General features: G+C 34.7%; 1 protein-coding gene across 9 annotated transcripts in view; it reads left to right on the plus strand.

The window, feature by feature from the left end:
• Positions 1-15,564, plus strand: part of MARCHF1 (membrane associated ring-CH-type finger 1) — an 892,783-nt gene that overhangs the window by 487,534 nt on the left and 389,685 nt on the right. For 4 of the 9 annotated variants that reach the window (XM_086703934.1, XM_086703943.1, XM_086703935.1 and 1 more), the window contains one exon: positions 3,869-3,970. The exons of the other annotated variants lie outside the window; for them this stretch is intronic. In XM_086703934.1, coding sequence (XP_086560060.1) covers positions 3,958-3,970 — 13 coding nt within the window. In that variant the 5' untranslated portion in view covers positions 3,869-3,957. The remainder of the gene's footprint in view (positions 1-3,868; positions 3,971-15,564) is intronic. 9 annotated transcript variants of the gene reach the window in all.

The raw sequence follows: 15,564 nt of genomic DNA on the forward strand, positions 1-15,564 counted from the left end.
AAACTTAAAAAAAAATTTGCCTGTAAATATAGTCTGATCACTTTCCTTATATTCCTTTTATTTGTTTGAATATCATACTTTTATTTTAAAAAATTGTATTTTTAAGCTTTGCTTTCTTTTCAACCAAAAATGTCTTCAAGAAAAAGTCTTTTAAATGTATTATAAGGTTCTATTTTTATTATATTACTAAAAATATTGTATCTATAAAATTTTTGATTTGGAGAGTATTTTTAGGTATTCTTAGTGACTTAATATGAGTGATTTTTATATAAATATTTATCATCTGCTTGAAATGTACTCCTAATAAGATACAAAGCTCATTTTTTCCCCTGAATTTAATTTTAACCACCATAAAACCATATACTCTTGTTCTTTTCACTTTTTTTTTGTCTGATTTTGGGAAAATAGGCATGTTTTAAATTCCATACTGTAACAAGTGTATTTTTGTAAATATTTCTTCTTATAACTGGCAGTTTTATTGTATGTATGCATTTAATAGTATGTATGAAGAGAATTAAAGTTTTATGACTACTTATAGGTATTCATCTTCTCTCATATGCATTGCTTTTTTTTTTAATATATGAAATTTATTGTCAAATTGGTTTCCATACAACACCCAGTGCTCTCATATGCATTGCTTTCTGAAAACACTTGTAAAAGTCAAGCAGTTTCTTTCTGCTTATAAGCCCTTAGCTTAGAGCAGGGAAAAATTACTTGGGAAAAGTCTTTTTTTTTTTTTTCAAAAGATTTTCATAATTATATTTATTGTGAAAAAATTATCATTACTTTCATGAAATGATATTTTACTTAGGATTTGATTAGAATGTCTATAAAACAAAAGAGAATTAGATAGTTAACATTTTAGAGGAACCTGTAAAAAGTTACTTTTAAATTGACCTTTTCATAAGTTTTCCTGTCTTTTCTCTCCTAAATGGAAAGAGAATGAAAATTCTTCTACACACTATGTAAATTATGTAAAACTTGAATAATAATCATACAAATATTATTTATTTCTATGAATACACAACAAATTGAAGAATGGAGATCACTGTGCAGCCAGTCCCTCATGTTACTCTTGTCTGCTTTAATAGCCTGCCATCACCTGCTGTGCAAATGTTAAAAAAACATATAATCAGGGAGACTGAAAGGCAAAATTCTAATCAATTAACACTTACTGGTCCTCAGGATATGCTGAGTTCATGCACTTAGACTGTGGTGACTATTAAAATAAGTGATAGTAAGAGGCATCTGGGTGGCTCAGTTGGTTAAGCATCAGAGTCTTGATTTCAGCTCAGGTCATGATCTCATGGTTCCTGTGCATCTGCTCTATGCTCACTGTGCAGATCCTGCCTTGGATCTTCTGTCTCCCCCTTTCTGGGTCTTTCCCTCTCCTTCTCCTGCTCATGCATGTGCTCGCTCTCTCTTTCGCTCGCTCCCTCTGTCTCTCAAAACTAAATGTTAAAAAAATTAAAAATATTTAAAAAGCTAAATTATAAAATTAAAAAAAACAATTAAAAAAGCAATTAAGTGGCAGTAAGTGATGTCAGAGGGAAGGGCACAGGAGCACCAGTGTCCAGGAAGCAGAGTTGGTGTTATGACAGTTTCACTTGTCTAATGCAAGTGTGGCCATTACAAGGTAGAGCTTAGTTTCTCCTTGACTATCTTCATCTTTATCAAAAGCATGCTAGACATTGATTAGTAAGTTGCACAGGTCAAATACCCTAGTTTATAGTGCAAATTGTAGACTGGGGTAAGGGGAATTCCCTGGCCCCTGCCCATGAGAAATTTAAGATTCCACCGAGAGGGTGAGATTGCAAGACTCATTTGTAGGGAAAATAGGCAATGTCCTTCATAAAGAAAGAAGGTTCTAGACATTAGAAGATAGCATTGAAAATGCTTAATATTTATATGATAGGGTCCTAAAGAAGGGTATACTCTGAAGGGTCCTGAAGAAGGGTAAAGGCTAGTGTAGTTTATTTTTATCACAAATTAAAGTAGCGACACATCTCTCTTTGGGGACACAAAAAAATTAATGAAGAACCCCCCTATAGTTATCAAAGAGAGAGAAGCTAACATCAAGTTCTCTACTTCCATCTTTTATTTTAACTTTGTAATTAAAACAAAAAAAATAAGGCTTTAATCTTTAAATGTCTGAAAAATCTGTATACTATTATCAACAGACTGTGTTCCACAAAGAAATCTTACATTTGATTGCAAATTATACTAGAGCATTTTAACATTCATGATGCATCATTTATCTAGGAAAGCCTGTCTGTGACTTGTTTTAAATTAGGAGTGGGGACACCTGGGTGGCTCAGTCAGTTAAGCTCCAACTGGCTCAGGTCATGATGTCGCAGTTTGTGAGTTCGAGCCCCACATGGGGCTGTCTGCTGTCAGCACAGAGCCCCCTTTGGATCCTCTGTCTCCCTCTCTCTGCCCCCGCCCCTGCTCTTGCTCTCACTCTGTCTCTCAAAAATAAACATTAAAAAAAATAAATATGAGTTACTTGCTTTATAATAATGTATCTTTTAATTTACATAGTTCTTTATAACTGTCAAAATATTTGTCAAAGTATTACATGCTTTATTTCATATGGCATTACCTATAGTGACTTCCTAAATAATTTTTTCTTATTCCTGCAGCATTACATTTTGGTTTCCATGGATTTAGACTAGGGTTAGAGCCACTAGCCAATTTTGAAAATGCTATTGTTATATTGACAGGCCATGTGAATATTTTGTTCTGTTTTGCTTATTCCACTATAGCAGACAAGAACAATAAATGTTAGCTGTCTTAATGATCAATGTGGATAACTACATAATTGAGTTGAAGCTAAAAAATGGTAATAACCAGAAAAATGATCAAAACAATCAAATTAGCCATGCTTAAAACCACTTCAGAAGCTAGCTCTTGTGGGTTTTAAGGATTCTTATATGCAAATGTCTTTTTTCCACTCCTGTCTGTCTTTGAAAGCAATCCCAAATGCCTCTTCTTTCCCCATTCCATACATTACTCTGAATAAACCTACATTTAAAGGTTGCTCGCTAGTTAGGATGTAATTATATAACACTTTGTTCGTCTTTTCCTTGGTTCAGACTCAGATAAGAGATAATTTCTTGTGTGTCAGTATCTATTCTCTTCTCCTTAAATAAGAGAACCTTGAGTTTTTAGCTGGGCACATGATTTCCTAAATATTGACCACATTGTCCCTCTCAACAACTAGGAGTGACAGTGTGTCTAAGTTCTGCCTACGGTTTGTAAGCAGAAACGTCCTCATGAGAAGGAAGCCCAGGTTCCTCTCCCATTTCTTTTTCTTTCTCTTGGCTGGAATGCAGATGCCATGGCTGGATTTGAAACATGGAAAGAATCTGCATTCCTGAAGACTTCATGATGTCTATCAGCTCTAGACTAAGGATTTTTTTTCCTAAGAGAAGAAATATCTGTCTTACTTGGACCACCCTATTAGTTTTCTAGGGCTGCCATAACAAAGTACCACATACTTTGGACAGTTTAAACAACATACTTTCTCACAACTCTGAAGGCTAGAATTCTGATGGTGAGGTGTTAACAGGATGGTTTCTTCTGAGGCCTCTTCCTTGGCTTATGATGGCCATCTTCACTATGTCTTCACACTGTTTTTCCACACTGTGTTTGTGTGTGTCCAAATTTCCTCTTCTTACATGGAAGCCAATCATATTGGGTTAGGGCCCACCTGCATGATCTCACTTTACCTAATGACCTTTTTAAAGCCCTATCTCCTAAGACAGTCACATTCTGAAGTACTAGATGTTAGGACTTCAGCATATGAATTTTGGCAGAACATAATATAGTCCTAACACATTCTCTTCTTTCTTTTTTTCACTTGTAGCCAAAGGTATTCCTGACTGATACAATACAGGGGATATCCAAGTGCTGTAATCACTGGTCAGAGATGGATCATTAGATGACCTGGCTCAGATGTATGGACATGGTAGGCTTCCTAGACCTTTATCCTCAGTAGCACTGACTTCCCACCTGTCTCAGTCCCATGCCTCCCCATGACAGGGAAAACCTGAAAGAGTACCAAAACCTAAAAGAGTAAACAAAATTGATAAACTCCTAGCCAGACTTCTCAAAAAGAAAGCTTATTGCAGAGCAGAGAGCAAACAGAAAATGTGCTTCTGTGTTCTGGGAAGGAAATCAGATCCAGAAGGTGCTAAACTGTATGTGTGCAATTTCTCCCAAAGCCACCAAACAGATTATTCATTTACTCCCATCTTCTGAAGAGAAGTGATGAAAAGAGAGGGACAAACCTCAAGTCTCTAATTAAAAATTCTTTAAATGGATGACTCTTGATCTTGGGGTTGTGAGTTCAAGCCCCACAAATGGGAGTAGAGATTACTTTAAAAGCATTCTCTGCATGGAAACAGGAAACAAGGAGAAAAGACATTTCTCTCAGTAATAATGCAGAATAAATAAATACCTTACATATGTCTGCCAACCATTACTAATATTTTTTCATGTTATTTTGTATTTAATTTTCTGTTAAAGACTGATACCTTATTGCAAACCAGAAGTCTTGAACATATGACCAAAAAACTTATATTTATTATTATTTACTCAAACTCGGTCTTGTAGGTGAGACTTTTCAGCGGCACTTTTAAAGATTACTATTTGGGAAATTTTGTAAAATTTATAATATCTGAGATGTTATATCATAAGAATAAAATGTAATACACATGGAAAAGAACATACCATTGAGAAAATGTCAAGGCCATTGGAAATTGTGTACTGTCTGGATTTAGTTCATTTGCTGGCATGGATCTGAGTTTGGCAAATGATGGCCTATGTGCCAGATCCTGCCCTGTGTCTAATTTTGCAAATAGTTTTATTGGAATACATTGTTTGTATAACATTTATGGCTGCTTTCTGCTAAAACAACAAAGTTGATTTATTGTAAAAGACATTGTGTTGCCCACAAAGCCTATAATATTTACTACATAGACCTTCCTGAATATATTTGCTCACCTGGGCCTAGAAGAGAGTCATCTGAAATAATCTTATTTTTACATAATGTAACTTTACAACTAAAGGAACTAGGGAGGCAGCAGCAAAGAAAGCTCAAATCAGCAGAAGAAGATAAATAATAAAGATTAGAGCAGAAATAAACAATATAGAATAAAAAAACCCACAACAACAGTGGAGCAGATCAGTGAATCTAAGAGCTGGTTTTTTTGAAAGAGTAAACAAAATTGATAAACTCCTAACCAGACTTCTCAAAAAGAAAGACAGGGACCCAAATATATAAAATCACGAATAAAAGAGGAGAGATCACAACCAAAACCAAAGAAATACAAACAATTATTAGAGAATACCATGAAAAATTATATGCCAACAAACATGACAATCTGGAAGAAATGGATAAATTCCTAGACACCCACACACTACCAAAAGTCAAAAGGGAAGAAATAGAAAATTTGTACAGACCTATAACCAGCAAATAAGTTGAATCAGTTATCAAAAATCTCCCAACAAGTAAGAGTCCTGGGCCAGATGGCTTCTCAGGGGAATTCTACCAAACATTTAAAGAAGAGTTAATATCTGTTCTTCTCAAGCTGTTCCAGAAAATAAAAGTGGAAGTAAAGCTTCCAGACTCATTCTATGAAGTCACAATTATCTTGATTTCCAAGCCAAAGACCCCACTAAAAAGGAGAATTACAGGCCAATATCCCTGATGGACGTGGATGCAAAAATTCTCAATGGTATATTAAAAAAAAATTATTCACTATGATCAAGTGGGATTCATTCCTGGGCTACAGGGACTGGTTCAAAATTCACAAATCAATCAGTGTGATACATCACCTTAATAGAAGAATAAGAACCATATGATTCTGTCAATAGATGTAGAAAAAGCATTTGACAAAATACAGCATCCTTTCTTAATAAAAACCCTCAAGAAAGTTGGGATAGAAGGAACATACTTTAACATCATAAAAACCATATATGAAAGGCCTACAGCTAATATCCTTAATGGGGAAAAACTGAGAGCTTTTCCCCTGAGATCAGGAACACAACAGGGGTGTCCACTCTCACCACAGCTGTTTAACATAGTGTTGGAGGTCCTATCCTCAGCAGTCAGACAACAAAATGAAATAAAAGGCATCCAGAGTGGCAAAGAAAAAGTCAAACTTTCACTTTCACAGATGATGATACTATACATGGAAAACCCAAAAGACTCCACCAAAAAACTCCTAGAACTGATCCATGAATTAAGCAAAGTCACAGGATATAAAATCAATGTACAGAAATTGGTTGCATTTCTATACACCAATAATGCAGCAACAGAAAGAGATATCAAGGAATCAGTCCCGTTTACAAGTGCACCAGGAAGCATAAAATGCCTAGGAATAACCTAATCAAAGAGGTAACATTTTTGTATGCTGAAAACTACAGAAAGCTTTTGAAAGAAATTGAAGAAGACACAAAGAAATGGAAAAACATTCCATGCTCATGGATTGGAAGAACAGATATTGTTAAAATGTCGATAGCACCCAAAGCAATCTACACATTCAGTGCAATCCCAATAAAATAGCAGCAGCATTCTGCACAAAGCTAGAACAAACAATCCTAAAAATTGGTATGAAACCACAAAAGACCCCGAACAGCCAAAGTAATGTTGAAAAAGAAAATCAAATTCAGAGGCATGACAATCCCGGACTTTAGCCTGTATTACAAAGCTGTGATCATCAAGACAGTATGGTATTGCCACAAAAACAGGCACATAGACCAGTGGAATAGAATAGAGAACCCAGAAATTGGCCCATAAATATATGGCCAAATAATCTTTGACAAAAGAGCAAAGAGTATACAATGGAATAAAGACTGTCTCTTTAGCAAATGGGTCTGGGAGAACTGGACAGTGACATGCAGAAAAATGAACCTGGACCACTTTCTTACACTATACTTAAAAATAAATTCAAAATGAATGAAAGACCTAAATGTGAGACAGAAAAACATCAAAATCCTACAGGATAAAACGGGCACCAACCTCTTTGACCTCGGCCGTGTTAACTTGTAACTTGTGTCTCCAGAGGCAAGGGAAATAAAAGCAAAAGTGAACTATTGGGACCTCATCAAGATAAAAAGTTTCTGCACAGCAAAGGAAACAATAAAACTAAAGGCAACTGACGGAATGGGAAAAAATATTTGCAAATGACATATCAGATAAAGGGCTAGTATCAAAAATCTATAAAGAACTTACCAAACTTAACACCCAAAAAAAATAATCCAGTGAAGAAATGGACAGAAGACACGAATAGACATTTTTCCAAAGGAGACATCAGATGGCAAACAGACACATGAAAAGATGCTCAACATTGCTCATCATCAGGGAAACACAAATGAAAACCACCTCATTGAGATACCACCTCACACTGGCTAAAATTAGCAACTCCCGAAACAACAGACATTGATGAGGATGCAGAGAAAGGAGAACCCTCTTGCACTGTTGATAGGAATGCAAACTTGTGCAGCCACTCTGAAAAACAGTATGGAGGTTCCTTGAAAAATTAGAATTACTCTACGGCCCAGTAATAGCACTATTAAGAATTTATTCACAGGATACAAGAGTGCTGATTTGTAGGGGCACATGTACCCCCAATGTTTATAGCAGTGCTATCAACAAGAGCCAAATTATGGAAGAAGCCCAAATGACCATTAATTGATGAGCGGATAAAGAAGGTACACACACACACACACACACACACACACACACACACACACACACACACAGGCAATGGAATACTACTTGGCAACAAAAAAGAATGAAATCTTGCCATTTTCAACAACATGGGTGGAACTGGAGGGTATTATGCTAAGTGAAATAAGTCAGGCAGAGAAATGCACATAATCGTATGATTTCACTCATATGTGGAATTTGAGAAACTTAACAGAAGAGCATAGGGGAAGGGAAGGAAAAATAAGATACAAACAGAGAGGGAGGCAAACCATAAAAGACTCTTATATACAGAGAACAAATTGAGGGTTGATGGGGGTGGAAGGTTAGGGGGTGGAGAAAATGGGTGATGGGCATTGATCACTTGTTGGGATGAGCACTAGGTGTTGTCTGAATCACCAGAATCTATTCCTAAAGCCAAGACTACACTGTATGTTATCTAACTTGACAAGAAAGAAAGAAAGAAAGAAAGAAAGAAAGAAAGAAAGAAAGAAAGAAAGAAAGAAAGAAAGAAAGAAAGAAAGAAAGAAAGAAAGAAAGAAGGAAGGAAGGAAGGAAGGAAGGAAGGAAGGAAGGAAGAAAAAGAAAGAAAGAAAAAGAAAGAAAGAAAGAAAGAAAGAAAGAAAGAAAGAAAGAAAGAAAGAAAAGGAAAGAAAGGAAGGAAGGAAGAAAGGGAGAGAAAGAAAGAAAAGAAATAAATACTTTCATTTTTAGCTATTATTTTGCCTTTTTAAATGCTAAATTATATAATTGGTTATATATAATTTATTCATAGAACATTTTGATAGATTAATTCAGAGATAAACAAATGAATTCTACATTTGTTCACAAACTGAGGATTTGTTCCTGGTAATGCTTAAAAAATTATGATGCTTCTTAATCTAGGCTAAGAACCCATGTTCTAGTTAAGAAACAATTAGATCATTTTATTTCCAGTGCATCCTAATGAGAAAAATGTGTTGATAATTTTTTAAATTGGTTTAACAAGGTAGCTAGTGAATTTCTTTCAGTATATTAACAAGTAAAGATACTTATTCACTGACATGTCTCAGTTTTATTAGTTTCAAATACAAGCTAATTCTCAGATAACTATCTTTTAACTATATGTAACCAAATGACCGGATTGTTTTCCAGTACATGATAAAAACAACAACAAAACAACAAAGAACTCTGAAGTAATTTAATATGGGCTACCCCGTTTTGCTTTCTATGAAATTAAAGTTCTTTAATGCTTCAAAATCTATTCAGAGTTCAATCAGTAGTATAATATATTAGATTATGGAAGATAAGCCTTTAGTTTTAGCTTATAAATCTGAATATGACATCTGATTTAATGTTGGCTAGTGAAAGATAAAATTTAGTGTTGTGTTATAAAGCTTACCCCTCCACTGTGCTGTTAAACCCACTCCCTTATAGAGGGCAAACATTTTCAATTACATACATAAAGCTCTTTCTGTCTCCCTTGAAAATATTTTGTGGTGTTTCATGGTAATTACAGTATGAGTGTGGATTAAACATGATTATAAGTGTCATTTATATTTACCACAGTAGGATACAACTTATGAGCTTGTACTGATAGAAATACTTATGTTTGTGCAGATGAAAGATAATGTTAAGCCTTTGAAATCAGAATCCTGGAGTGCTACAAGAGTTTATTATCATCTCATATTCAAATGCTTACTGCTTCTGTTGTGTTACTGCTGGTAGCTTTCCATAATAACCACTACCTGAACACAATTTAATTACATTATTTAGCAATTTTAATTAAATTAAGTTAATCTAGAATGGGCTATTTAAAGAAAAATATTATACTACAGTGTATCAGTTAACTCTTATTAAAAGCAATTTTTAAGCCTAGGAGTGCCACAACAAACTATATTGTTGGGGAAAATTATAATGTTAAAAAAGAGAAAATAATGAAGTGTGTTACTGACTTTCTTTTTTAAAGTTATATTCTGGCAGAATGAGATAAACTATTGATCCACTGTTTTTGTACTCTCTATCGTCCCTATAGACTGATAATTCTTTACTTAGCATATGTTAACAAATGTGTGTGTGTGTGTGTGTGTGTGTTGTTTTTTAACTGTATAGCCTTTAAATCCATTAATTCTTCTTAAAGGAATGTGAATGCAAATTTTAGATAGAAGAATGCCCATCATGGATTACTTATGATGAAAAAAAGTCAACCTAGGCAATATATTACATCAGTTGTGATCCAGTCCTATGATGAAATTTTGCACAGCTATTTTAAAAAAGCTTTTTAATTAAATAAATTAATCAAATCAGTTTAAAATGTTTAATTAAATCAATAATTCCCATAAATTATAAGTTAAAACATAAAAATACACTGATATATAAAATATGTATAATATAAAAATATATAATATATAATTATAAAATATATATAACTATATAAAAATAAATAATATGTAAAATTTGTAAGCATATTAATATTGCTTATTTGTCATTACTAGGGTATAACATTTGCGTTTTTTTCTTCTCTTTTATATTTTCCCAGTTTTCTTCACTGACTATGTATTTGTTATTGAATAACACAATTGGGAAGTACATTCACAATTTAAAAGAATTCTAGGAATACTTGCTTTGTGTAGGACACATTTTTTGCTATGATACACCTGGTCAGTTCACACTCTCAAAGATACAGTGAACAGGGGCGCCTGGGTGGCGCAGTCGGTTGAGCGTCCGACTTCAGCCAGGTCACGATCTCGCGGTCCGTGAGTTCGAGCCCCGCGTCAGGCTCTGGGCTGATGGCTCAGAGCCTGGAGCCTGTTTCTGATTCTGTGTCTCCCTCTCTCTCTGCCCCTCCCCCGTTCATGCTCTGTCTCTCTCTGTCCCAAAAATAAATAAATGTTGAAAAAAAAAATTAAAAAAAAAAAAAAGATACAGTGAACATATTGCCTAGTCATCTATGTACAATTACCCTTTCAGTTTGAAACAGTGATTGTTACCTCTGTTCAGATGCAGCGGAAAAGATACATTGTGTTCATAGTGAGCATTTCATTAGCATGTCAACCATTTACAGAAATTTAAACATTTTAAAGTGATGTGCTTTTTCACTTCAGGAAAAAAAAAGCTAATAGAATCAATAAATTAGGTAGCAGAAAATTATCTTTTTAATCATCTGTTCTTCCCTTTTTATTTCCAGCTGTAGAAATTGAGAATTGGGGTGATTATATCTTGTTTGAAGGGACCAACATACCTCAGAACCAAAGACCATGCTTGTCACTTCCCAGAATTTCACTAATATGTGTGTTAGACTGCATACATGAAGCTGTGCTTTTACTATATCTTTTTTTTTTTTTTTTTCAGTCTAAGGTTACCAACTATCTTGGTCTGCTTAGGAGTCTTGATTTTGTCATTGATAATCCTGTATCCTGATGGTCCCATTAATTACCAGTAGATACTGTTGAGATAGGTTATTTATCATCCATGTATCCAATCTTGCCATTTGCACTAGAGAATCACTTTGATAACTTTTTGCATTCCATGTCCCACACATCATGGCTCACCATTAGTCCTCTAATTCATCAGACTCATGTAAAGCTGCCTTGTTGGATGTGTCCTCCATTTTGGGTAACGTAAATTCATTGACTTCTTTATAGCACTTCTTGGTTTTGACTTTTGTGATTTAACACCTGCTACTTCATCTTCCCAGAATTTCTGTCATCTAATTTACATGTTTGACCTCCTTGAGAATCCAGCACAAAATTGCCCACCTACGGGATATGTATACATGATCACAACTCATTGTACTCCACTGGACATTTAATGAATTTGCAATTTTATTGATAATGTTTTCCATGAAAGTATATTTTAGTGTCTAATACATTCTTCATAAGCAGCTTATAAGTTTCTTTTTTTCTCTTTTTCCAGGTTTGAGATATAAGTGACATATAGCATTGTATAAGTTTGAGATCTACAACATAATGATTTGATATATCTCTATATTTAGATATATATCACATATATTGTGATATATCACAATTTTGTTATTGTGCAAAATAATTAGCACAATAACATTAGATAATACAGCCGTCACATTACATAATTATAATTTTTTGTTGAGAACCTCAAAACTCTACTTTCTTAACAACTTTCAAATATATAATAGAGTATTATTTTTTTTATTAAAAAAAATTTTTTTTTCAACGTTTATTTATTTTTGGGACAGAGAGAGACAGAGCATGAACGGGGGAGGGGCAGAGAGAGAGGGAGACACAGAATGTGAAACAGGCTCCAGGCTCTGAGCCATCAGCCCAGAGCCCGATGCGGGGCTCGAACTCACGGACCGTGAGATCGTGACCTGGCTGAAGTCGGACGCTTAACCGACTGCGCCACCCAGGCGCCCCTATAATAGAGTATTATTAATATAATCACCACGTTGTACATGAAATCCACAGAAATTATTCATCTTATACCTGGAAGTTTGTACCCTTTGGCTACCTTCATCCATTCCCCCATCCCCACCATCCAACCCTCACAGCCAACAATCTGTTCTCTACTTCTGTTGATTAATTTTTCTTTACATGCCACATATCTTACAGTATTTTTCCTTGACTGACATATTTCACTTAGCATAATGCCTTCAGGGTTCATCCATGTTGTCACAAATAGCAAAATTTACTTATTTTTATGCCTGAATACTATTCCATTATATATATTCATTCATCCGTTTGTGGAGGCATAGGTTGTTTCTGTCTTGGCTGTTGTAAATAATGCTGCAGTGAATATCAGAGTGCAGACAATTCTTCGAGACAGTGATTTCATTTTGATAGGATATATACCTAGAAGTAGAATTGCTGGGTCATGAGGTAGTTAGACTTTTAATTTCTTGAGGAACCTCCATAATGTTTTCCATAGTGGCTGTACTTATTTGCATTTTTATCAGCACTTGCACATGGAATCCTTTTTCTCCACATCTTTTCCACTACTTAATATCTCTTGCCTTTTGATAATAGCCATTCTAAAAGGTCTTTAAGGTGAGTTCTCACTGTGGGTTTGATTTGTATTTCCCTGTGAGTCTTGAACACTTTTAATGTTCCTGTTGCCACTTGTATGTCTTTTTTTTGAAAAATGTCAATTCAGGTCTTTTGCCCATTTTGTAATTAGATTATTTGGCTTTTTTTTTTATATTGAATTGTATGAATTTTTTACATATTTTGGATTTAAGCTTTTATGCACTATGTGGTTTGCAAATATTTTGTCCCGTTTTGTAGATTGTTTTCATTTTGCTGATGGTTTCCTTTGCCATGCAGAAGCATTTTAGTTTGATGTACTATTTATTTTTTATTTCATTGCTTGTGCTTTTGGTGTCATATATATAAAATCATTGCCGTGACAAATTTTAAGGAGATTTTCCCTATGTTTCTTCTAGGAGATTCATGGAGTTAGGTGTAACATAAAGGTCTTTAATCCATTTTGAGTTAACTTTTGTGAATGGTGTAAGACAGGGTTCTAATTTCATTGTTTTACATGTGAATATCTAGTTCTCCCAGTGCCATTTATTGAAGGCCATCTTTTCTCCGTTGAGTATTCTTGATCCCTGGGCTCTCCATTCTGTTAAATTGGCCTATGTGCCTGTTTTTATGCCAGTACCATACTTTTTATATTACTTTGGCTTTGAAATACAATTTGAAATCAGGAATAGTTACGCCTCCAGCTTTGTTCTTTATCAGGATTGCTTTGGCTATTTGGGGTCTTTGTGGTTCCATATGAATTTTAGGATTGTGTTTTTTTCTCTTTCTGTAAAATATGCCATTAGAATCTTGATACTGATGCCACTGAGTTTATAGATTACTTTGGGAAGTACAGACCTTTTACTAATACCAGTTATTCAATCCATGAGCATAGAATATCTTTCCATTTACTTGTGTCTTCTACAGTGTCTTTCATCAGTGTCTTATAATTAACAGCGTACGGACTTTTTACCTCCTTGGTTAAATTTATTCCTAAGTATTTAGTTGTTTTTATGCTATTGCAAATGGGATATGTTTCTTTATTTATTTTTCAGATACTTTATAATTACTCTGCAATATCACAGGTTAGTTGTGATTGTTGATTTTGTATTATACAACTTTACTGTACTCATTTATTCTTTTTTTTATGTTTCGTTATTTATTTTTGACAGAGAGAGAGGGACAGAGCATGAGTGGGGGAGGGACAGAGAGAGGGAGACACAGAATCCAAAGCAAGCTCCAGGCTCTGAGCTGTCAGCACAGAGCCTGACGTGGGGCTTGAACCCATGGACTGCGAGATCATGACCTGACTCGAAGTCGGATGCTCAACCAACTGAGCCACCCAGGCGCCCCTCATTTATTAGTTCTAACAACTTTGTAGTAGAGGTTTTTTTTTAATTTTTTTAATGTTTATTTATTTCTGAGACAGAGAGAGACAGAGCATGAGTGGGGGAGGGGCAGAGAGAGAGGGAGACACAGAATCCAAAGCAGGCTCCAGGCTCTGAGCTGTCAGCACAGAGCCAGACGCGGGGCTCGAACCCACAAACCGTCAGATCATGACCTGAGCTAAGTCGGTGGCTCAACCTACTGAGCCACCCAGGCGCTCCTGTAGTAGAGTTTTTAGGGCTTTCTATATATAATATGTTATCAGCAAAAAGAGACAATTTTACTTGTGTTTTTTTCGTGTGTGTGTGTGTGTGTGTGTGTCTGTGTTTCTTATTGGGATGCACTACATTTTTTGTTTCTCTTACCTTGCTGCTCTGTCTGGACTTACAGTACTATGTTGAATAAGAGTGGTGAGAGTGGGCACCCTTGTTTTGTTCTTGACCTTAGAGGAAAAACTGTTAACGTTTTGTCATTGTATATCATATTAACTGTGAGCTTGTCATATGTGGCTTTATTATGTTGAGGTATATTGCTTCTATACCCAATTTTTGGAGAATTTTATCATAAAATGTTGAATTTTGTCAAATGTTTTTTTCCCTCTATTGAGGTGATCATGTGATATTGTTAAATTTTTATTTTATTTCCATATAATTAATATACAATGTTACATTAATTTAAGGTGTACAGTATAATGATTCAACAGTTCTATACATTACACAGTGCTTATCACAATAAATGTACTCTTAATCTCGTCACCTCTTTCACCTATCCCCCTGCCCACCTCCCCTCTGGTAACCAGCAGTTTGTTCTCTATATTTAAGAGTCTGTCTTTTGTTTGTGTTTTGTTTGTTTGTTTGTTTGTTTTGTTTGTTTTTTGGTTTGTTTTTTCAATTCCAAGATGATCATATGATTTTATCCTTTATTCTGTTACTGTGAGTATCGCCCTTACTGATTTGCACATGTTGAACCATCCTTAAATACCAGGGGTAAATTCTACTTGTTTATGGTATATAATCATTTTAATATTCTGTTGAATTCAGTTTGCTGGTATTTTGTTGAGAATATTTGCACTTATATTCATCAGGGATATGGACTGTAGTTTTCTTGTAGTGTACTTATTTAGCTTTGGTATCAAGGTAATTTTGGCATAAAATCAGTTTTTGGAACAGTTTGGGAAGGATTGGTATTAATTCTTTAAATGTTTATAGAATTAGTGAAGCCATTTGGTCCTGGGATTTTCTTTATTGGAAGGTTTTGATTATTGATTCAATCTCCTTGCACATTTGTTTGTTCAGATTTTCTATTTCTTCATGATTTGGTCTTAATAGGTTGTATGCTTCTAGGAATTTGTACACTTATTCTAGGTTGTCCAATTTGTTGGCTTACAGTCATAGTAGTATCTTATAATCCTTAGTATTTCTGTGGTATCCCCTAAAATTTGGTATATTTCCATTTTTATTTGTTTTAAGATTTTTAAAATTTCCCTTT

Source organism: Puma concolor, chromosome B1 (assembly GCF_028749965.1).
Source record: "Puma concolor isolate L17-30 chromosome B1, mPumCon1.1.hap2, whole genome shotgun sequence".
Classification (NCBI taxonomy): Eukaryota; Metazoa; Chordata; class Mammalia; order Carnivora; family Felidae; genus Puma; species Puma concolor.